The 23,264-nt window shown below is 40.0% G+C and overlaps 1 protein-coding gene across 2 annotated transcripts in view; it reads left to right on the forward strand.

Annotated features, from left to right (window-relative positions):
- Positions 1–23,264, forward strand: part of PRKG1 (protein kinase cGMP-dependent 1) — a 1,158,696-nt gene that overhangs the window by 1,027,616 nt on the left and 107,816 nt on the right. For both annotated transcript variants that reach the window (XM_030334044.1, XM_032595293.1), the window contains one exon: positions 19,971–20,045. In XM_030334044.1, the coding sequence (XP_030189904.1) occupies positions 19,971–20,045 (75 nt within the window). The remainder of the gene's footprint in view (positions 1–19,970; positions 20,046–23,264) is intronic.

Below are 23,264 nucleotides of genomic sequence, written 5' to 3' on the forward strand. Positions count from 1 at the left end.
AAAGAAGAGAGGTAGACAAATTAGGACGAAATCTCTCAGATGCAAAGAATAGGGATTCTGTCCCCGGGGCAGCGAGCATCCAACAGGAGGCCGCTGCTGCTGCCACCGTCTGCATTTGGTTTTGAAGGAGGGAATGGAAGGTTGATTCCAATGAGCAGAACTCAGGCAGGGAGGCTTATGGGAGACTTGCAGCAGCCCCAGGGATCGCCCCGACTTTGGGGAGTAATTGAATGCAGGAGATAAGACAAGGGCTTTCTTCTTGGGCAGCGTGGTGGATGTCTCTAGCCGATCCACAGTATGGGACATACAGCAGGCTGAGGCGGAGGGAGGTCGATTCAGTTACGGATGTGAGAAGGTCCACTGTGCAAGCGGTATTGTATAGACGGAGAAGTCCGTCGGAGGTGGGAAAGGAGTGTGTACCTTTCCTGACAATCAGCTGATGGATGGAAATTGATGTGGGAGTTGACAGCTAATCAGTTTTAAGATCTTACAATCGCGGCTTTGGTGTTGTTAATGACAGTGATTGTTTGTTTCACCTTACCTTGGTGGATAAGTAATTCACTTTCCCCCCATAAAAGCTTAAATCTATTCTGTGTTTCTGAGGCTTGCCTTCCCTCCCTGCTTGGATGTTTGAAAAACGGTTATTTAGCGATTCAGCACTGCCTTTGGAACTCATTTGCCAGTTGTGTGAATGAGTAAGAAAGTCTGTTTCCGTGTCTGAAAAATCAGTCTTAATTTCTTCCATCACAGAGGTAATATTTGAACTTTGATATTTGAAATTCCCCCAAAGGGTCTTCTGGGGGGGTGTTGGGGCTATTTGTTTGAGGGGGTCATAATGCTACTGGGATTCTAGAGCTCAAGCAGGAGGGGGGAGGGTTGCCAGGGTCACCTTCTGATCAATTTTCCTTTAAAAACCAACAGTGTCATCATTAGATTTGAAAGTTGGATTCTAGGTTAGATACTCACGTTGCTTTTCTTCTGGTCCAGTTAAGAGGTTTTGCTTCCTTTAGGAGAAACACTTCCCTGGGGAGACCGTTATTACGGGCCCAGCTGGGTCATAAAGATCTAAGACTTGTATTTTTTTTTATTTCTCAATCTGGCTAGCAGTTGGTACTCATTTTGAAACTTTTAGGATAGACACATGAACTGGATTAGCATCAGCTACAAGAACCGTGAAATCTTATTCCTAGACTAAGCTTTACTTAAAGAAGGGCCTTTCAGAGTGTACCCGTTTAGATGGAGTTTAACGGTAGTATTAGACACAGCCCTGCCGCGTTCGTGTAATGGAACAAATACGAAAACAGAAACCAGGCCGGCAAAGGCAAATTATGATTTGGTTGTTGAGAAGGATGATGTTGTCCTACCCAGTAAACCTGAGATAGTATATTTTCATCTAGATGAGAAACCTGCAATCTCACCAAGTGAGAACTTTATGCTGCATTATTTTCTCTCTGTTGTGTTTTGTTTTGTTTTTACATTTTTAGTCATTCAGTATCAGGTGATTATAAGCGTCATAACTGCTCACTGAGAAAAATTGGGAAGCACAGAAAAATAGAATTCTGCCATTCAAAGGTACCTACCAGTCATATTTTGGTATATTTCCTTAAATAGTGAGATCACACTGCCTAAGTCCGTTTTCTACTTGGTCCACCTACAGACACAGCCTACGTAAATATAGAGATAGGTATAAGTAGACAAAGTTACCCTGTCATTTGTTAAACATGTGTGCCAATCTCAAAGCACATTGAGATTAGTAGATTGGTGACACACATATACATCCACACGTGATTTCTCAAAGAGCAAGCATACAAAGAATGCTTTTTCTGCTCTCTTGTGAAGATAAACTTGGCTCCAGACGGCCAAGGTATCATGTTGCAAAACGTACAGCTTTTAAGTAGAGAGCTGGTGTGGGAGCCCATTTCTGCTTTCAAAGCCCATTACATCACATTGCCTTATCACACTTACCGTGCTCAGAAAAACCTCTCATGAGCATCAGCTGAGGACCTTTCTCTCCTTAGTTTCCTAAGTGTGCTGGACCAGGTAAACTCGCTTCGATTTTTAATTTTTGTAAAGAATTCTTTGCGTGTGTCTTCGTCCCTCTTTGGACGCGTTTCCTTGAAGAGCTCCTCAGTAGTGGCATTGCTGACTCATGGGATATGCATATATTTTTTTAAATTTTTATTTATTTATTTTTATTATTTTTTTAATATGAGACTTATTGTCAAATTGGTTTCCATATTTGAAAACCGTCGGGTAGACCTGTTCTCCGGCTCGCTCCCCATTGGTGATGTGTGAGAACATTTGTTGTATTGCACCCTGACCAGCTTGACATTTGGGTTGAAACAGTCTTAAATGACATGATGGGGCGAATCAGCCCTGGGGCAAGAAATAGGTCAACATCCCAGAAGAGTCGGTTTGACATTTATTCGTCTCTTGTAATTGATACATGGAGCCTAGTTATTCGTTTCATTTTTGCAACTGCCCCTTCATCCTGGAGAAGAATAAACACATTTAAAAGCCTTCAGAAAATTGTGAGAGCAGAAAAGAGCTCGAATAACCTTTCTCTGAAAGGTCAGGCGTAAATAGGAAAGGCTAACAAGGTACCTGGAAAGGAAGAGTAGACAGGGAAGTGTGGAAATCATCCAAGTGACCGGTTAAATTAAAAGCTCAAAATTATGACATAAGAAGGCTCCCATTTGTAGATGATGCAGGTTGTGGTCATTGGTGGGGAAGAAGGAAAAGTGTTGAGAGAAGTTATTACATGAATTTCTGAGCATCTCGATATGCCTTTGTTTTACTATTTTATCTCGATCCAACCACACTACATCCCTATGGGAAAAGAGGACGTTAAAAACAAGTCTAGAAAAGAAAACTAAGGGTCGTAGTGGCTCAGTGACTTTCTCAGAGCCACACAGTAGATCTGTGTGTTACACCTTTTTTATGCTGGTGCTTTTATGCCCGCAAATCGAGTGTCAACCGGCAAGCTAGATTCCGTTAAGGGCCTCTTTCTAAGAGTAAAGTGGGAGAGATTGAGGTAGAGATACCAAGTATTGCCTCTGACGTATGACAGAATGTCGATCGCCTGAATGAGGCACTGGGAGCAGAGATGACAAGGAGGGACCAAGTCAGGACAGGTTACGAAGACAGACGTGACGGGCTTGAATCAAAGGGAAGAGGCACCCGCAACACCAAGATGCCTGGCCTGCGTTGCTGGTTGAATGACAGTTGGATTCAGGGAAATGGTTTTTGGAGGAGCGAGTCCGATGGAAGGTGGTTAAGGCGGCGATGGCGGAGCTGAGTTTGAGGGACTGGGGACAGACACAGGGTACACTGCGCGCAGGGAGGCATCTCGGTGTGGATCTGGAACGTTCAAGGATAGAGGTGCAGACTTGACTGCCGTCAGCCTGGGATCCTAACTGCTGTTAGGATGCCAGCTCAAGTCTTCCGATTAATGCTCTCTCCTGAGCCAGCTTGAGGAAAGGGTAATTAGCGTATTGTGTGAGAACTAGGGTCCAGTGCAGATCAGACCATCAAATCCCAGATTGACTACTTCTAGCTCTGTGGTCTCAGGCAGGTTACCTAACCTCTAAGCCTTACCTCTTGTCTCTTGCTCCTCAGTGGAGGCCTTGACAAAGTCTGGAGACATATTTTAATGTCACAAGTGGGTTTTCTAAGGGGATCAAGTGGACAGAGGTGAGGGACGTTGCTAAGTATCCTCCGTTGCCCAGGACCGCCCTCCAGTAGAGAATGGTCTGATCCCAATGTCAGAAGCACAGAGTCTCCGTAAACCTGCTGTGAACCTCCTACACAGTAAGGATCATGGTAGTCTCCTCACAGAGCCCTTGTGACGTTCCTTGAGATGATGCGGGTGAAAAACAAGACTGAACCCGTAGGCAGTAACTATTTCAGGAAAGTAAGTCAATCAGTTGGGTTTGGGAAAAGCAGGCAGAGGACACAGGGTGGGTGGTACTTACCTGTAAGGGATGGTGGAGGGAGAGGTGTGTGTGGAACACACTGAGCAGTAGCACGGAGGGGGAGGAGGAGGGGGAGAGGGAGAGAGAGGAGTAGGAGGGGAAGGGGAGGAGGAAGAGAAGGAGGAGGGGGAGGAGGAAGGGAGGAGGGGGAGGGGAGGGGGAAGAGGAAAAGAAGGGAGGGAGAGGAGGAGGAAGGGAAGGGAGAAGAGGAGGACAGACAGGAGGAGGAGGAGAGACAGCGGAGGGGGAGGGGAAGGAGTAGGGGGGAAGGGGAGGAGGAAGAAGGGGAGAGGGGGAGGGGAGGGGAGGGAGAAGAGGAGGAAGGGAAGGGAGAAGGACAGAGAGGGGAAGGAAAGGGGAGGAGGGAGGGGAGGGGGAGTAAGAGAAAAAGAAAGGGGGGGGAAGAGGGGGAGGGGGAGGAAGGGAAGGGAGAAGAGGAGAACAGAGAGGAGAAGGGAGAGGAGAGAGAGGGGAGGGGGAGGGGGAGGAAGGGAAGGGAGAAGAGGAGGACAGAGAGGAGGAAGAGGAGGAGGAGAGAGAGGGGAGGGGGAGGAGGGGGATCCAGAGTGAAGCATCAGGGATTGGAACAGAACAGGACGGTTCAGTGTGTCAGCACAGTTTCTATCTCAAGGCTACTCCCAGAACAGCCATCCAGCAGGGCGGGGATCTCAGGAGGGTCAGTGAGGCTGGGACTGGAAGGAGCCCACCTCTGGGGTCAACAGTGGATTAGCGATGGGCTTGAGAGAAGAGCTGTAATAAGAGTAAAATGGGTCTAGAGTGTCAGGTCGCCAGAGCTTCATACATCCACGAAGGACACCAAGAGACAGGAAACGCAGTTCATCCCAACTGTGCGTTTGGTCACAAAGTGTTTTAGGGTTGGAGAGGCCATCTTCCTCATAGGCTGGCCGGAAGGCAAAGTCTCAAGGGGACGGTGACAGGATAGGGAATGTTACTGGAGGCACTGGAGTCTGGAAGAGAGAGATGGGGTTTGCGGTCGAGGCAATCAAGCGGGGGGGGGGGGGGGGTGCTTCCGGAAGAAGTTGGGGCCATTTCCCTGGGAGGAAATGCGATGACCGTGTCACCGTACTTCAGGGCCAGGGAAACCAATGGATACCAAGAAATTAACTTTTTCGGAACCTCTCAGAAATCACAACCCTTTCTACCAGTTCTTCCTGAACGGAATCACCTTCCCCAAATCCACATGTCGCAGGCCACACCCCCTCCTGAGACCGTATTTGGAGAGGGGGCCTTTCCAAGGGGATTAGAGGGTGGGGCCCTGATCTCAAAGGACTGGCGTCCCCGGGGTAGGAGGCAGAGACCTCGGTGGGGTGCACGCACGGGGAGGGTTCCTGAGCACACAGGGAGAAGGCCTGTGTGTCGGACAGGAGGAAAGGCTTCACCAGAAACCAACCCCGTGGCCCCTTGGTCTTGGACCCCCCGCCCGGGGACCTGGGAAAGAAGCAGATTTCTGTTGCTTCGGCCACCCGCCTGTACTATCTTGTGGTCACAGCCGTGGTTGACTCCTCTGCTTCCGAATCAGAACTTCCATAGATAGGGTGCAACTGAAGAAATAAGATGACCTTTAAAAATAGAACAATATTTCTTTTAAAGAATTGGATTGACCGTGAAGGACGGACAGGAGAGACGGCAGATGTGTGGTACCCAATCCTAACCCCAGCCAGTAACCAGCTGGCTTCCACTTTCTGTATCGAGAGAGACCAACCATGTGAGTGACAGTTAAGGTTATAGGTACTAGAGTCTGGTCGCCGCTGCACAAACTTATCCAGTTGGCAACTTACCCATTTGCTTTATCTGCCAGACAAGGAAATTCCTGTAAAATAGTTAGTACAGGGGTGCCTGGGTGGCTCAGGTGGTTGAGTGTCTGACTTCGGCTCAGGTCACGATCTCACAGCTTGTGAGTTCGAGCCCCGAGTCGGGCTCTGTGCTCACAGCTCAGAGCCTGGAGCCTGCTTCGGATTTTGCGTCTCCCTCTCTGTCTACCCCTCCCCTGCTCCTACTCTGTCTCTTTTTCTCTCTCAAAAATAAATAAACATTAGATTTTGCTTGTTATTTTTGTTATTACTAGATTCTCTAAGCATTCATTTGTGACATTAAAGGATATATTTATCTCTTAGCTTCTAATGATTTTTTTTTCTTGTTAAGTGTTTTTTGGGTTTTTTTTTTTCTTTTCCAGTCCTGTAATGATAGCCAAAATACAAAGTCCATGGACACACTGTTTTTTGTAAAATTGTTAAGCTGGGAACCATCGTTGTCTTTGTTTCCAAAACATTCAAGGCAGAAATAATGTAAGCATACTGTAAAGATACTTTGAGAGAGATTTATTGGGCTATATTAACATGTCATTTTCAATTTACTTGAGAACAATTTAATGAAAGAAAACATTTTAATGACTTTCATAGTATTTTATGTTCCCATGTCCATTAAATAGCCCATTACAAAAGAGAGAATTGTCGTAACTGGTAACTGACATAATTGATACAACTGTATAAACTAAAATATATCAGCTATGGATTTTTTTGCTTTTAATAAGTGTAGCCTATTTAGTTTTAGACAATTTTGATAAGTTTTCTGTCAATTCTGTGGATTTATAATTTGTAAATAATTTCTAAGAGGATGTTTGAAAATATTTGATAGATAAAAGATCCACTGTTAGCATAGATTCTACTTTGAAAACAGGAAAATCTGGGAGAAAAATGAACATTAGTTTGCATATTCTTATTGAGAAAATGGACATCAAAATTGTCTTGGAGAATCTACTGCATTATGAGAAAAGTTAAATTATTTAGTTATTCATATTTTGTTTCCATTGAGCCAAATGGATTGTTTTAATGAAATTATTAGATATATATGAAATGTGATCTTTGGTTTTCATGTCAAATCAGTGGTATTTTGGCCCAGAGTGTCCATGGCGGAAAGAGTAATGAATGATGTCTGTTTCTGTTAGTATGTATGTGATACAGGGAAGAAAAGAGACTTTTTAACACATACTTAAAATAATTGGTAAGGCACAGGAAATCTGTCCATTGCATGGACTGTCTGATTTAAGCATACTTGGCAGATATTTTTTAAAGGAGAATGAAATTTATGAATTTGGTGTTTTAGGACATTCTATACTTAGAACCATACTTTTCCTCTCTAACCTAAAAGGCTAAACTATCACATGAGATTTGATTCTAATTTCTTCTGTTTTTAATTGAAAAATGAAAGTTGTGCTGCATTTTTTAATCCTTTCTTGCACTTTAATTGCAGTTGGGATTCATGGGTATAAATTTCATTACCATCTAAAATAATTACCCTCATTTAATGTCCTATATGTAATTCCCTGATAAATCGCTAAGTGTTTCAAACCACCTCGCTCATATTTATACCAATGTATGTCTTCATCAGGATCCAAAATTTAGATAAGGAGTTCATTTTAACTAAACTTTTGTGCTAAAAATTTATTATTCGTGTAGGTGGATGTTCCAAGAGGCACACGGACACCGGACTTTCAACTCATAAACCATGAATTTTAATAAAACTTTGCTTCAGGAGACTTAACTCTTTGCCTTCTGGTCAACACCATGAATGAATGAATCCATCTATCCACTAATTCACTTCAAATTTCTATTGTTCTATTTTACATCAGGCAATATTCTCGTTCTTAAAGAGTAACCGATAGGGGCGCCTGGGTGGTGCAGTCGGTTAAGCGTCCGACTTCAGCCAGGTCACGATCTCACGGTCCGTGGGTTCGAGCCCCGCGTCGGGCTCTGGGCTGATGGCTCAGAGCCTGGAGCCTGTTTCCGATTCTGTGTCTCCCTCTCTCTCTGCCCCTCCCCCGTTCATGCTCTGTCTCGCTCTGTCCCAAAAATAAAAATAAAAAAAAAAAAAACAAAAAACGTTGAAAAAAAAGAGTAACTGATAAACAAGATAGACGAGGTCCCTGATCTCATGAAAATTCTAGTGTGAGAAAGACAACACGTATGTAACGAATCAAGTTTTTAGCAAGTGATAAACTCTAGGATTCAAACAAAATGGGTTAAATGACACAGAGTCATGGCAGTGAGGATCTGGGCTTTTTACTTTCCGTTTGTTGGTCAGAGAAGACCCCTCTGAGACCTGAATGGCATTAAGAAAAAGCCATGCAAAATCTAGAGAAAGAATGATCCAGGCAGAAGATAAAGGCCCTGGGGCAGATGCAAGATTGATGTATTCTAAGGTCAGAGGAAGTATAATAGGAGAGATCAGGCAGAGAGGTCAGAGAGGAGAGACCCGATCTGATTTATGTGTTTAAAAGATGGCCCCGCCTACCACCTAAAGAAATGGGCCATTACAGTAATTTCCAAGGAGAGAATGGTGGTAGGGACCAAAGGGATTATAGAGAAAAGGGGATTTATTTCAGATTATTGAAGGTAGAATTATAACATTTAGTGTTGGATTTTATGTGGGGTGGCGGCGTGAAGGAAACACGATGATCTAGAACAAACTCTCTCTGTAAAGAGCCAGAGAGTCAATATTTTCAGTTACGCAGGCCACTCTTTCCCCATTACAACTAGTCAACTCTGCTGTTATATGTAAAAGCAGCCATGGACAATATATGAAAGAATGAGTGTGGCCATGTTCCAATAAAACGTTACTTACCAAAGAGGCATTTGGGCCGTATTTGGTCTGCAGGCACAAATTTGTTGACCCCTGATCTAGAGTAAGTCCTGGAAAGAATAAGTAAGGTTATCCAGAAGAGAAAACAGAGGCTGTGAGACCCCAGCTCTCCCACATTAGCGACACCCTCCGAAACATGACAGATAAGGTAGGGTCACTGGGCCTGGTGGAGAGGAGGCTTCATTACCCAGAGAAGCTCGTTCCTATTTCCCTGGGGCCGCTCTCCACACTAGCCGGAGTGAACCAGGAGACGCCCAGAGTATGTGATTGTTTTGACTTGCTTTACTTGCCATGCATGATAGAGTTCTTAGGGTGATGGAAATGGCATCGTCCTTGATTTCACCATGTTACGCTGTCATGCTTTCTATTGTTTATGTACCTGTGCCTTTTATAAATATTTTATATTGCAGTTGTGTTAGTATGTTAACATATATTATTTGTAGCTCTAAATTCTTTAACATGTCATTTATTCTAACTTTCCTCTAAAAATACATAGAATGTATTTCTCTATTTCAGAAAAAAAAAAATTCATTACATATAGGGCGATTCAATTCCAGAACTAGGGGATCCCTTGATGTGTTACAGAAATCGATAACACCTGCATTAATTTCTTCAATAAAACATTTAATTGAATGTGTTCTGTGCAGATGCTTTACTGGTACTAGAGATACATGGTTTAAAAAAAAGAGAAAAGAGAACCTGGACATCAAAGGGCTCAGTACCTAATCAAGGGGAGTGACCAGAAATCTGCCACATCCAGAACTTTGCAATAAGTGCTCTAAAAGGGCAAACACAGCCACCGGGTAGGATTCAGAAAAGGGCATGTAAGAGAGGAGGCGAGAGGGGTGAGTCAGACAGTGGTTCTCCAAGGACCTACGCTCGGGACCACTTTTGTTTGAATTTCCGATTCATCATGAGAGATGCTTTCGTAAGATAAAATATCAGTGGGTTACTAGAAAAATAAAAGGGAAAAAGGCATAATGTCTGCTTTGAAAAACTATTAGATCGAACATACATAAAATTATGTTTCGATAAAAATATCAGACCAAAGTTAACGCCGCCACGCAAAGAAAGAATCACACAGGTTTATCACACTCAAAGTGTGTCATTGAAAGTGCGTGTACAAGCAACAAGGAGAATGGTTGTTACGGTGATTGGCAGTCATAACGGGCAAAATTGATGAGTAATGTAGCAGTTCTCTACTTATACTTTTAAAGAACAGTGTGTATGTCAACATCTGTTCCTAATGTGCCACATGTACCTGTTTCTTCCTTGGTGACTTTTCTAGTCTAGACTGGCTGGATGGAAATGCCATTTGTAGAGAACGATGTGCATTGAAACTTGTGTTTTGTCTAATACGCTCCGAGCAGAGAAACCCATCTCAAAGAGATGTCTGGTTGGAAATGAAGCAGTTGTGTTTAAGACAGTTTCAACACACTTGGGGTATTCATTTTTATTTTTTACCCAAAATGGAACAAATGATGTTCTAGTTTCATGAATCCTCCATTAACACCCAGTTCTTTCCATTTATCCTGTAAAGTTAGGGTTCAATTTAAATTATCTTTTAATGAAAGAAATAGATTCTGGATTTTATACATTTGGGGCTACAATTAGCCAACTAATCTTAAAATATCAGACATTTAACATCGCCCTTCTGTATATGAATTGTATGCAGTTTGTACCTGATGTTTCTCACCTCATGAATTTGGTAATAATTAAACAGGTTTACGCTCTGTTCAAAACATGTGAGTCCACTGATCTTGGATATCTCAGTGTCCAATTGCTATCCAATTTTCCAAATTTAGAAAAATGTTCTAAACTTGACTACTATACTAATCTCTTCTCGGACCAGTACAGTTTACCAGTCATACTTTGAGTGGCGCTAATCTACAAAAGATTCCGGAATTCAGTCATGATTAGATAAGGGTAAAATATTACAGGAATCTTGTATATAACTAGTTAAGATGGAATATTTATAAAATCAAAGTGGTTTAGGGGGAAATATCTCAAAATAAAACTTTTAAAACACAGTTTTTCTTTTATTACATTCAATATTTATTAAGGAGGGACGTATCCTTAACAGTTACAGATTAAAATTGGAAAAGAGTAAGAAATAATACCTTATGCCAGAAACTCTTGCAAATGTTTCAACAGTACAATTACTCAATAAACAAATAAATGAGATTGAGACATTTCGTTAATCCCTATGGTATGTTTCTACATCATCAAGGATGTCCTACACTGTTATTTTTTTTCGTTTGACCATTAAGTTGCTTATTATGTAAGCGCAGGCATCGCCTGAAGTCAAGTAAGTACTAAAACAATACAGTTCTGACTCTGAAATAGAATTCTAAAATGTCTAGGAAAATTCATGCCCAAATATGAGTGTTCTCAAGGCTGTAGAATTACAAGTTATCTTTTATTCTTTGGAGTTGTTTAGTGCCTTTCAAAATTTCAATATATTACCATTAGGATGAGAAAAAAAAGCAAGTATTAAAATTCAAGTTAGTCTGTGTCAGTTGACTAATGTAATAAGCCTAGTCAACTCATCGAGGCTCTGCCCTGGAAAAAACTAACCATACAGACATATGAGACACAAAATGTGGATTTTTGTTGCTGAAAAATCATAGTAAATGAATTAGCAGAGTTTGTGAAATCAAGTCTTAACTTTTGATTTCTGTGGTAATTAGGCCACTTTGAATTATCTTCCACTTTTGATTCCTTTAAAGCTTATAATCAGTTAATGGTTTAAATTAAATGTGTATTATTTGTAATCAGTTTTCCTTAATGAATAATCCCCATGATATATAAGGATTATTGTTACAAAGGAAAGACAGACACAGATGTCTGACACTTTGGTGTGTGTGATTTTTCTCCTACAAATAGAAACATATATGCAGAATAAAAAAATTGATAAGAAAACTGTTTGCTCATAAAAGTGTAACTGCTTTCTCTGAAGTTACTGCCATAATGTTTTTTGAATAGATATCGTTCTTTGTATAGATACTAGAGCCTTCCTTCTGATAGCATTCAACCACTCTTCCCCTCCCATCTTGTATTATATTTCTTCTCTATAATACAAAGCTATAAATTTCTTTAAGGTGCATTTTATTCCTGTTGCATAACCACAGTTGCTTCAGTTGTTCCTTACAGATGGCATGGCACAAACACATAAGTGTGTCTGAATTGATGAAGGAAAGGATAGGTGGGTGGGCAGATGGTTGGATAGATGGATGGATGGATGTGGATGGATAATTGGAAGGATATGAGTGTTCGTTGGTTTTATTGAACTTGGGGCTCCTTTTCCCCTCTAAGGAAACATATATTCAGATGGTACTTGATAAGATAAACCATTGATAATTATGACTGTGGTAGTTAAAAAATAAAAGAATCAAACATAAGTAACAAAGAGCCTTCATTTGAAGCCACAAAGGGAACTAACAGATTTTCTTCATAAACATACCAAAGAAATGAAAGAATGCTTCTGATATCTTGGACTTAGCTAAGTAGCAAATGTCCCAAGTAATTTGAAATGCTAACTTCGTATTTCTATAAATATACTTTTAAGGATTTAGGCAAGGTTCAAATTACGGAAGTCTAATGGGCTGTAATCATATATGCTATTCAAACTAAGAAAGCTTTGTCAAGAGTTCAGATAATGCTTAAAAAATATTTTGCTTAGCACTGGTGAAGTATTTGTAATAGTTCCGGGTTTAAGATGTTACTTTTGGCTCATTTTGACTCATCATCTTTAACTGTTAAGAATAGAATACCATCTTACTTAAAGATATAAACAAGAATATCTGTTATAAATATGTTTGGAGATTTTCTTCCACCCTATTTTGAATTTGAAAAAAAAATGATTTTAAGCACTTTTAGACAAGATCTCTGAACAATTTGGTGGAATAGAGGAGAAAAGATCATGACGACTAAATCGATTAATAGGTATTATTGAATGCATACGTAATTTATTATTAGAGAAAGTGCTTTGTAAACTGTAAAGTGAAATATAAATGCTGTCATTTTTGAGCAACATGATAATGCTCACCCCTGGTATCCGGACCACTCTTCTAATAACATAATAGCCCGTTTCTCTCTAGATGAAGTCTCATCATATCGCAACCAAAGAGCAAAATTACACACTTTTTAGATACACCACTGAGTAATCAGCTGTGTTCAAAAGGATGTTTTGGCTTAATAATGAAAGCATCTTAATAACTGAAATTATTACCCACTGAGTTACTGTCACTATCATGTTCTGAAACAGACAAATTTCCTAGAATAAGAAACATAGCCTTTTATGATATTTCTGAAGGAGAATTTCTATGAATACCATTCTCGGTGTGGAAGGAGCATTTCTGCTTCCTCCTTCTCTCCTCTCCCTTCCCTTCTTCCTCCTTTCTTTCAATCCCTCTTTTCCTCTTCCTTTCGTCCCTTTTTCTGTCTTCTTTCTTTTCCACTCCTTCATCGCAAGAATGTTGGAAATACCAGCATTAAACATAAAAGGCATTTTCCGTTTGCTCTTGCTACTTCTGTGTTCTCACCTCATAACGTTTTGTCCACCCCCTTAAAATATTGTCAAGGCTCATTAAAATTGGATTCTCACTAATACTGCCTCAACATGCAGTAAGTTTTGTTGTTGAAATACCCTGAATAAAAGTCTGTTGCTCATTAACGTCTTCTTCATTTATTCTGGAATTATGTCTAGAATGTATGTGAAATTGGCTCTTTTATTTCACAGGGCTAAAATATAACTCATACACGAATTGTGAGTTTGTTTATAAACAAACTTTGTTCTCTAGTCTCCCAGAGACTAGAGTTGTTGTTAAACTTTTTAAACCATTGCATTATAATTTCTTAATAAAACAGCAAAAGTCCTCTCCCTTAGTAGCCAAGAAATGTCACAAGACCTAAGTAAATATTTAAAAAGGTGTCCGATGCCTATAGTAATATTTTCCAAACGTCTCTTTGATGTAGGTCCACAAACATGGCAGGTGTTCCTTTAGGAAATCTGTGAGAAGGAAGAAAAAAATGGAACATTCATGCTTGCACCGGGAATAATAAATTCTGTAACACCGTCAATTAAGCTTATCAAGATTCTTAAATTATTCGTTGATGAGTGCAGGGATACACAGACAGAGACAACCACTTGGAACTTACTAATACAGCTTGAAGATGGCACATTTTCTTAAACTTTTAGAGAAGCATAATGTTGGGCTTACTGTTGGAGAACACTTAGAATATTAGCAGGAAGCCTTTGTTCTGTGTTTCAAAAAAATGTTAGTTGGCCAGGATTGCTCTCTAAATAAAGATGATTTCCAAAGGACATATGGTTCCAATTTCAAAGCCAAGATGATTGTCCTGGATATTTTATTTTGAAAAGAAATTCCATATGTCTAACCTGTAATAGAGAGTATAAATATAAATGTTTTTGTACACAGTTGCCACACTTCTTCATCTGTCTGTGTAAGTGTGTGTGTGTGCGTAAGTGTGCGTGTGTTGGTGTCTGCCATGGATTAGTAGGTACTCTCCAGAGTAGGTACATACAATAACCTACTCTTTGTGAAACTACTGCTTATGAGTTTTTAAAAATAAAAGTATACACTTCAGCCCTAATATTAAGGTAGAAATCAACATAAATCACAGATGCTTTATGATTACAACCCTATAATAGACAACAATAGAGCTCTGCAGGGAAAAAAAAAAAAAAAAAAAAAAAAACAGTGAAAAGAAATACGTAAAGATATTCCCATTAGTTACTTGTGGAGAAATCCGATGCCTTCTTAATTTCTTCTCACAGTTCTTAAAAGTTTTCTATAGTAATAAATTGATTACATTTTAAATGGAAAGGATTTTGTTTAATTAGAGGGAGTTTATTTCAGAAGTAAATTCCTGTTGATCAAGTTAGGGGCCTTTGTAAATTGATGTTATTCCCTTCATTTTTTCTAATCTAGTGGTAAAAACAAAAGATAATAAATATTGAATCATTAGCACCACCTAGAAAATTAGTACTTTAAATCAAGGCCTCTTAAAACTTACACCAAAAAAGTCACTCTGGAAGTACCACTTTTATTCATTCTTTTCAAATGTGATGCTTGTCATTGGATATGACTGAGATTTAACAAAAATGTCTCTAAAGAGCTCGTAACCAGTCTAAATGTGTTTTTTTTTTTTCCAATCAGGCTCGACTTACTTTTAAACTCATTCCTGTGATTAGATGCTTTCTGTAGAGCTTCGCCAGATGGAGCATTTTACGTTTGCATACTCTGCGAATAGGAATTTGAAACTGCCTTTTCGAAAAGCGATCTGCATAGTTTTAACCAACCCTAGTGGGGTGGACAGGTTTTCTTAAGTTATAAAGGCCTTCATCATTACCGTAATTGCCATCCATTCCCCCTCTAAATCTTTGATCGTATCCTATCCTGCATAAAATATATTTAGGTCAAATAGATAGGAGGAAGAATTTTTTTTAACTATTTGAACTCCCCAAATTACTCTGCATGTCAAACATGTAAGAACACAGTCTGAGTGTATTTGAAAAGCTCCCATACAGGCTGTTCCTCTTTGGTTTTTACCACAGCGTGCTGTTTGTTTCCTCTCTGTCAGTGCCTTTTCACAATGTTTTGGATTTAGTTATATTAAAAATATCTACGTATTGTAGAGGAAGGAGTGGGAATGAGGGAATGCAGATTTTAGTCCCAGATGTGCTGCAGAATTGGAGTCATCTTGAACAAGAAACTTTTAACTCTCTGTGCTTAAATCTTACATTATCTCTAAAAACAGAAAATCAACCAGATGTTATTGATTTTTTTCACAATAAAATAAATACTGTCTTTAACATTACAATTTTTTTTTAATTTTTTAAACGGTTATTCATTTTTGAGAGGCACAGAGAGGCAGAGTGCAAGTGGGGGAGGGGCAGAGAGAGAAGGAGACACAGAATCCAAACCAGGCTCCAGGCTCCAAGCTGTCAGCCCAGAGCCTGACACCAGGCTCGAACCCATAAACCATGAGGTCATGACCAGATCGGACGGCGGACAGTCAATTGACTAAGCCACCCAGGCACCCCTTTACTTTACAATCTTAAACCCATCTCGCATAGGGAGTTTCCCTTGGCAATGACTGAGACGTTCTATGGGAAGGTGGGAAACTCTACCATTTTAAGAACAATGGCAGAAATCGTATTTGAACACTGATTTCCACTATGGGGATTATTATTATTTATTTATTTTTAAATTTACATCCAATTAGTTAGCATCTAGTGCAACAATGATTTCAGGAGTAGATCCCTTAGTGCCCCTGACCCATTTAGCCCATCCCCCCTCTCACAGCCCCTCCAGTAACCCTCAGTTTTTTGTCCATATTTATGAGTCTCTTCTGTTTTGTCCCCCTCCCTGTTTTTATAATATTTTTGTTTCCCTTCCCTTACATTCATCTGTTTTGTCTCTTAACGTCCTCATAGGAGTGAAGTCATAGGATTTTTCTCTTTCTCTGACTGACTCATTTCACTTAGCATAATACCCTCCAGTTCCATCCATGTAGTTGCAAATGGCAAGATTTCATTGTTTTTGATGCCGAGTAATATTCCATTGTGTGTGTGTATGTGTGTGTGTATATATATATATATATATATATATATATATACACACATATATATATGCCACGTCTTCTTTGTCCATTCATCCATCGATGGACATTTGGGCTCTTTCCATACTTTGGCTATTGTTGATAGTGCTCTTATAAACATGGGGGTGCATGTGTCCCTTCGAAACAGCACACCTGTATCCCGTGGATAAATGCCTAGTAGTGCAATTGCTGGGTCACAGGGTAGTTCTATTTTTAGTTTTTTGAGAAACCTCCCTACTGTTTTCCAGAGTGGCTGCACCAGCTTGCCTTGCCACCAACAATGCAAAAGAGATCCTCTTTCTCCGCATCCTCGCCAACATCTGTTGTTGCCTGAGTTGTTAATGTTAGCCATTCTGACAAGTGTGAGGTGGTATCTAATTGTGGTTTTGATGTGTATTTCCCGGATGATGAGTGATGTTGAGCATTTTTTCATGTGTCGATTGGCCATCTGGATGTCTTCTTTGGAGAAGTGTCTATTCATGTCTTTGGCCCATTTCTTCACTGGATTATTTGTTTTTTGGGTGTTGAGTTTGATAAGTTCTTTGTAGATTTTGGATACTAACCCTTTATCTGATCTGTCATTTGCAGATATCTTCTCCCATTTTGTCAGTTGCCTTTTAGTTTTGCTGATTGTTTCCTTCTCTGTGCAGAAGCTTTTTATTTTGATGAGGTCCCAGTAGCTGATTTTTGCTTTTGTTTCCCTTGCCTCTGGAGACGTGTTAAGAAGTTGCAACGGCCAAGATCAAGGAGGTTTTTGCCTGCTTTCTCCTCGAGGATTTTGATGGCTTCCTGTCTTACATTGAGGTCTTTCATCCATTATGAGTTTATTTTTGTGTATGGTGTAAGAAAGCGGTCCAGATTCATTCTTCTGCATGACGCTGTCCAGTTTTCCCAGCACCACTTGCTGAAAAGACGGTCTTTATTCCATGGGATATTCTTTCCTGCTTTGTCAAAGATTAGTTGGCCATACGTTTGTGCGTCCATTTCTAGGTTCTCTATTCTGTTCCATTGATCTGAGTGTCTGTTTTTGTGCCAGTACCATACTGTCTTGATGATGACAGCTTTGTAGTATAGCTTGAAGTCTGGGATTGTGATGCCTCCTGCTTTGGTTTTCTTTTTCAAGATCGCTTTGGCTATTTGAGGTCTTTTCTGGTTCCATACAAATTTGAGGATTGTTTGTTCTAGCTCTGTGAAGAATGCTGGTGTTATTTTGATAGGGATTGCATTGAATATGTAGATTTCTTTCGGTAGTATCAACATTTTAGCAATATTTGTTCTTCCTATCGAGGAGCATGGAATCTTTTTCCATTTTTAGTGTGTCTTTTTCAATTTATTTCATAAGCTTTCTATAGTTTTCAGTGTATAGATTTTTCACCTCTTTGGTTAGATATATTCCTAGTTATTTTATGGGTTTTTTTTGTGCAACTGTAAATGGGATTGATTCCTTGATTTCTTTTTCTGTCACTTCATTGTTGGTGCATAGGAATGCAACCGATTTCTGTGCGTTGATTTTATATCCTGCAACTTTGGTGAATTCATGGATCAATTCTAACAGTTTTTTGGTGGAATCTTTTGGGTTTTCCATATAGAGTATCATGTCATCTGCAAAAGTGAAAGTTTGACCTCCTCCTGGACCATTTGGATGCCTTTTATTTCTTTGTGTTGTCTGATTGCAGAGCCTAAGACTTCCAATACTATGTTGAATAACAGCGGTGAGAGTGAATATTCCCTGTCTCGTTCCTGACCTTAGGGGAAAAGCTCTCAGGTTTTCCCCATTGAGGATGATATTAGCATTGGGTCGTTCATATATGGCTTTTATTATCTCAAGGTATGCTCCTTTTATCCCTATTTTCTTGAGGGTTTTATCAAGAAAGGATGCTATATTTTGTCACATGCTTTCTCTGCATCTTTCGAGAGGATTCTATGGTTCTTGTCCTTTCTTTTATTGATGTGATGAGTCACATTAATTGTTTTGCAGATATTGAACCAGCCCCGCAGGGGATTATTATTTATCATTTATTTTATCACTAATTATATGTCTTTGGAAAGTTGTATAGGGACCATCGCCTTTGCAGCCTCCATTCATTCGACATTCATTAATGCAGTTCACCTCAGAAAACTTGATGCTCTGTGGTTCTTGATTCCTTAGTCTTCTGTCTCTTCCTTCTGGTCCCTTTTTGTATTAGAAATACTTCATGTTTTAGCTCAGCATTCCACTTACCCTGCCCCCCAGATGAGATCATTACCCACAGGACTGATGTCGTACCCGCCCTGTCTCCTTTTGGCCAGCCTCCAAGGAAGAGTCAAGTCTCTCTTGACACATTTTTCATAAAAACAAAAACAAAAACCAGTGTGTGTCAAAGTGGTTAAGCAATGTTTAACTTTAAATCAACAAATACCCTATGTTTCAGGACCTGACCAGGCATATTTTATTATTTGATACTCACACGAAGCTTTTTCTGTGCATTGAGATTCTAGAGGTTTAAAATTAAAATGGAATTCCTTACAGCTCTTTGCCATTCTCCATGCGTAGGCTAGACGTCGCTGGGGCTTTTAGGGTTGTCGTGAAGGCACAGTGATTTGGCCGGAAGCCGCAGTGTAGGTCTTGAGGGTATGAGGGGAAATGGTGGCCTCCTTCCCTACCAGCCTTCACGCTGCTGGGCTGTACGACTTCAGGTCAGTTTCATAACCTCTCACGCCTTTGAATGCTCATCTATGCAGCGGAGGTAATTCTGACTCACAGGGTTGCTGTAACGATTAAAGTGTGTGTTACTACATGTAAAATGCATTCAGTGGTAGCCAGCATATAAGCACCATGTAAGTGAGGGCCTTGATTGTTATGTGAGCACTTTGAATGTAGATTTTCCTTTTGTTCCTCTGTTCAGTTCACTGCTTGCCAGAATGTAGTGCACATAAGAGTTCTGGTATCTGGTTGCATTCAGTAATTTTCAAGGGTAATTCTTGTGTGTGTGTGTATGTGTGTGTGTGTGTCTTCCTTTTGTGCCGGCCCAGTAATATTTTATGTTGTAGACCTATAATAGATGAGACTTCATTATATAAAGTCTGTACACAGTTCTAGGTCCATGTAGGCTATGGGATAGATTGGGTTTGCACCGGTGTATCACCCTTCCTGGTTGATCCTAAAGTCAGTATCTTCATCCGTCCAAAACGAGTTGACTCTCCTATAATTCTCCTCTGTCATGTGCCTGTCTTCTGCATATGTATTTTGCCTTTGAAGATGAGTTTACAGTTTTGGCACGTGGAGATAATAATGTTTGTCTTTTACAGTGTGTTGTAGACCTGGAATCAATATATGTTCAGGATAATTAAAAGAAGAGTGCCTACAGTAGGTATGCTGTAGGCATTCCATAATTGGTAGATCTTGTCATGATCCCTAGGAAAGTTGACCCACTTTGTGACATATGTCCTTTTGTGTGTCACAGACTTTATCCCAGCCGTTCTTTGAATATCTCCTTTCACCAGGTCCAGTTCTAGGTGTTGGGAACCACGGAGGTAAACACGATGGAATAGGTCACCGTTGTCAGAGACAGTATCATGATCTGATACGTTTCTTAATGACGTATCTGGTTTAAATGTTTGACTTCATTTTTAGTCAGATCCTTTTAGATTGTTTCAATGTATCATTGACGAGGTAGCCATTGTTAGGACTCTGCAGAGCATTTATCCTGATTACTGTGTTTTTCCTTACAGCTCTTTCAAGCATTTGATTGGAGGACTGGATGACGTGTCTAATAAAGCCTATGAGGACGCAGAAGCTAAAGCAAAGTAAGTGATACTTTTTTATTCCTTTGACTTTAGTCTTGATTTTTCAAAGTCGATTTTGAATAAATAGAAGATTAACTATTTTGTTGGACGTAACAAATCCCAGCACTCTGACAGAAGAAATCACTTGCTTCAGAGGGGGGAACTAGCAAATTTCAAGGTAGTTACTACATAGGATGCTTCCTCAGTAAGTCTCTTCTTAAACATGAAATCTTAATTTGGGGAGCAAGATCATCTCCACAAGGGAAAAATGGTAAGTTTAAAACCCCCTATAAATAATTGAATGCAAACATTATTTCTCCCATTGAAAATACTTGATGGATGAATGGCGGCCACAGTGTGCAATAGTTGTTTGTGAAACTGTAGGGGAAATAACAAAGCTGAAGTATTTCCCGTTGCAAATACCCTGTTGCTCTGTTGCTTTCTCTTGAACTGCGAGGCACTAAGTTACCAGAATGATAGGAGATAGTACATATCCCATTAATTATCCTTTTTGTATCTACTAACATAAATACAATTGTGTCCACTTTAAACCTTTAACTTTTTTTTGAGTGAGATCTTGCCATTTGCAGCTACCTGGATGGAACTGGAGGGTATTATGCTAAGTGAAATGAGTCAGTCAGAGACAAAAATCCTATGACTTCACTCCTATGAGGACTTTAAGAGACAAAACAGATGAACATAAGGGAAGGGAAACAAAAATAGTATAAAAACAGGGAGGGGGACAAAACAGAAGAGACTCATAAATATGGAGAACAAACTGAGGGTTACTGGAGGGGTTGTGGGGAGGGGGGATGGGCTAAATGGGGAAGGGGCGCTAAGGGATCTACTCCTGAAATTGTTGCACTAGATGCTAACTGATTTGGATGTAAATTTTTAAAAATTAAAATGAAAATGAAAAAAAAAAACCCTTAACTTGTTTGACAAAGAGTTGGAATTATTTGAGATTGGCTTTTTCTGACACACAAATCTAGGTTTCTTTTACAAAATGGCAATCTTTATAAGTCTCCCCTCTTCTGCCCCCCCCCCAAACTAATTCAAGTGAAAGCAATTTAGTAGTGATATCACACAGGACACCTGAAGGATTAAACTGACAAAAATTTATCAGTAAAAAGATAGTTCAGGGGCAGAATTTGGTTGGTTTTGTAGTAACCTCAAAAGCCAAAAAAAAAAAAAAATTAATTGCTTTTGCCTTGAGAATCTAGGAAGATTAAAACTTTGGTCTAGAATGAAAAAAAAAATAAGTACTGTAATTCATTTTGACTGATAAAATTCTATTATCTTCAAAGCTGTCAATATATTCACAATTTCTTCCCCATATGGTTGCTTCTGTTTCCTCCGCTCTTTGGAGGGACACAGACACACACATCCGGAGGTCAAATGGCAGCCGTGCCTTTGCCAAGATTTGCTCAGGAATCGCACTAGGCAGTTTTAACGCCAAACTGCACACAGTCATCGGATTGCCTGTACTGTGGGTGGTAGATATTAATTTTCTGGGGTTTTTTCCTACACTCGGTCAAAATACATATTAATGCTAAGTTTAGCTTCTGGTATTAGCACTAATCCTACTGAGATGGCAGAGGGGGCCATTTAAACTACCCTATCAGTTTTAAAAGTTATAAAAGTCCCTTGTTATTATTGGACTTTATCCTTAGAGGAACATTTGCTATATAAACATTCATCTTTATAATTTATGTTAGCATTTTTTTCTTGAGTATATATAGTCGATTAAGATTACCATGGGTCATTCCATATAAATAGGTGTCGTATAATACACCTTTTGTATATATATATAATGGCTGGTAATCTTGAAAATTTATCTAAAATCTACGTGAGCAACTGTGTACATATTTTTGCAATTACTAGAAAAAGTCAGACCTCTTTTATTTTATTTTTTTAATGTTTATTTATTTTTGAGAGGGGGGGCAGAGTGCAAGTGGGGGAGGGGCAGAGAGAGAGGGAGACACAGAATCCAAAGTAGGCTCCAGGCTCTGAGCTGTCAGCACAGAGCCCAACACAGGGCTCGAACTCACAAACCACGAGATTATAACCAGAGCTGAAGCTGGACGTTTAACCGACTGAGCCACCTGGGCGCCCCATACCTCTTTTAAACTAAAGCATTCTATGGTCTATTTCTGTCTCCGGCTAGATGTTAGATTCTTTAATGAAAGTTTTTGTGTAAGTCCTGTTGACCCAAAGTTGAGTCTGGTCACAGGCTTGAAATGGGTCAGTGATGGGAAAGCGCCTTGACTTAGCTGTATCCTTCCCAGCGTCCTCCTGGCTCTATAAAGATGACTGTGCTTGCATCTCATGAACTCTGGGCATCTGTGAGGTCATGCACACTTGCTTCAACCAAAGACAACAGGGAAAACAAATACGGCAACGTTCAGATCTGACAATTACAAGCCAGGAAGGGTGACCATCCTTCTCACTGGAACAGATTCTGTGTGAAGAGTACCCTGAACGTGGGGCCACAGCCTCGGGCTTTGCTTCCCCCCTTTGTCGTTTCCAACCACCTGGTCTTGGTCCAGTTACACTGCCTCTTGATGGCCTCGTCTTACTTTTAAAATGGTGTTTCTGTGAGTTAATTGGTAGGAGTATGTAAAAGTGCTTTGTGAATGATAAAGGGCTGTAAAGGGAATGTTACTGTTGGTGGAATTAATCACTGGAAGTATATCCTAGTGCTTTTGATAAATGGCTTGATTTATAGATAATTATTGCATATTGATTACATAAAACTAACTTTACCTGGCCAGGAACTCTTTACTCGTATGTGGACAAACTGCTCTCACTTTGGTAGAATGTCATGAAATTTCACCTAGCCTGGAAAATATCCGTAAATACCATTTTGATAAAAATAGCAACATTTAGGGGCGCCTGGGTGGCTCAGTTGGTTAAACGTCCAACTTCGGCTCGGGTGATGATCTCACAGTCCGTGAGCTTCAGCCCCGCATTGGGCTCCGTGCTGACAGCTCAGAGCCTGGAGCCTGCTTGGGATTCTGTGTCTCCCTCTCTCACTCTGCCCTTCCCCTGCTCATGGTCTTGCGCTGTGTCTCTCTCAAGAATAAATAAACGTGAAAAATTAAATAAATAAATAAATAAATAAATAAATAAATAAATAATAGCAACATTTGGCTAAAAGAAAGTTCAATTACGATTGAAGAACAAAGAGGAACAGCAAATGACTAGTTGCATCTAAGTGGCTCAAAATATTACTTGAAC

Source organism: Lynx canadensis, chromosome D2 (assembly GCF_007474595.2).
Source record: "Lynx canadensis isolate LIC74 chromosome D2, mLynCan4.pri.v2, whole genome shotgun sequence".
NCBI lineage: Eukaryota > Metazoa > Chordata > Mammalia > Carnivora > Felidae > Lynx > Lynx canadensis.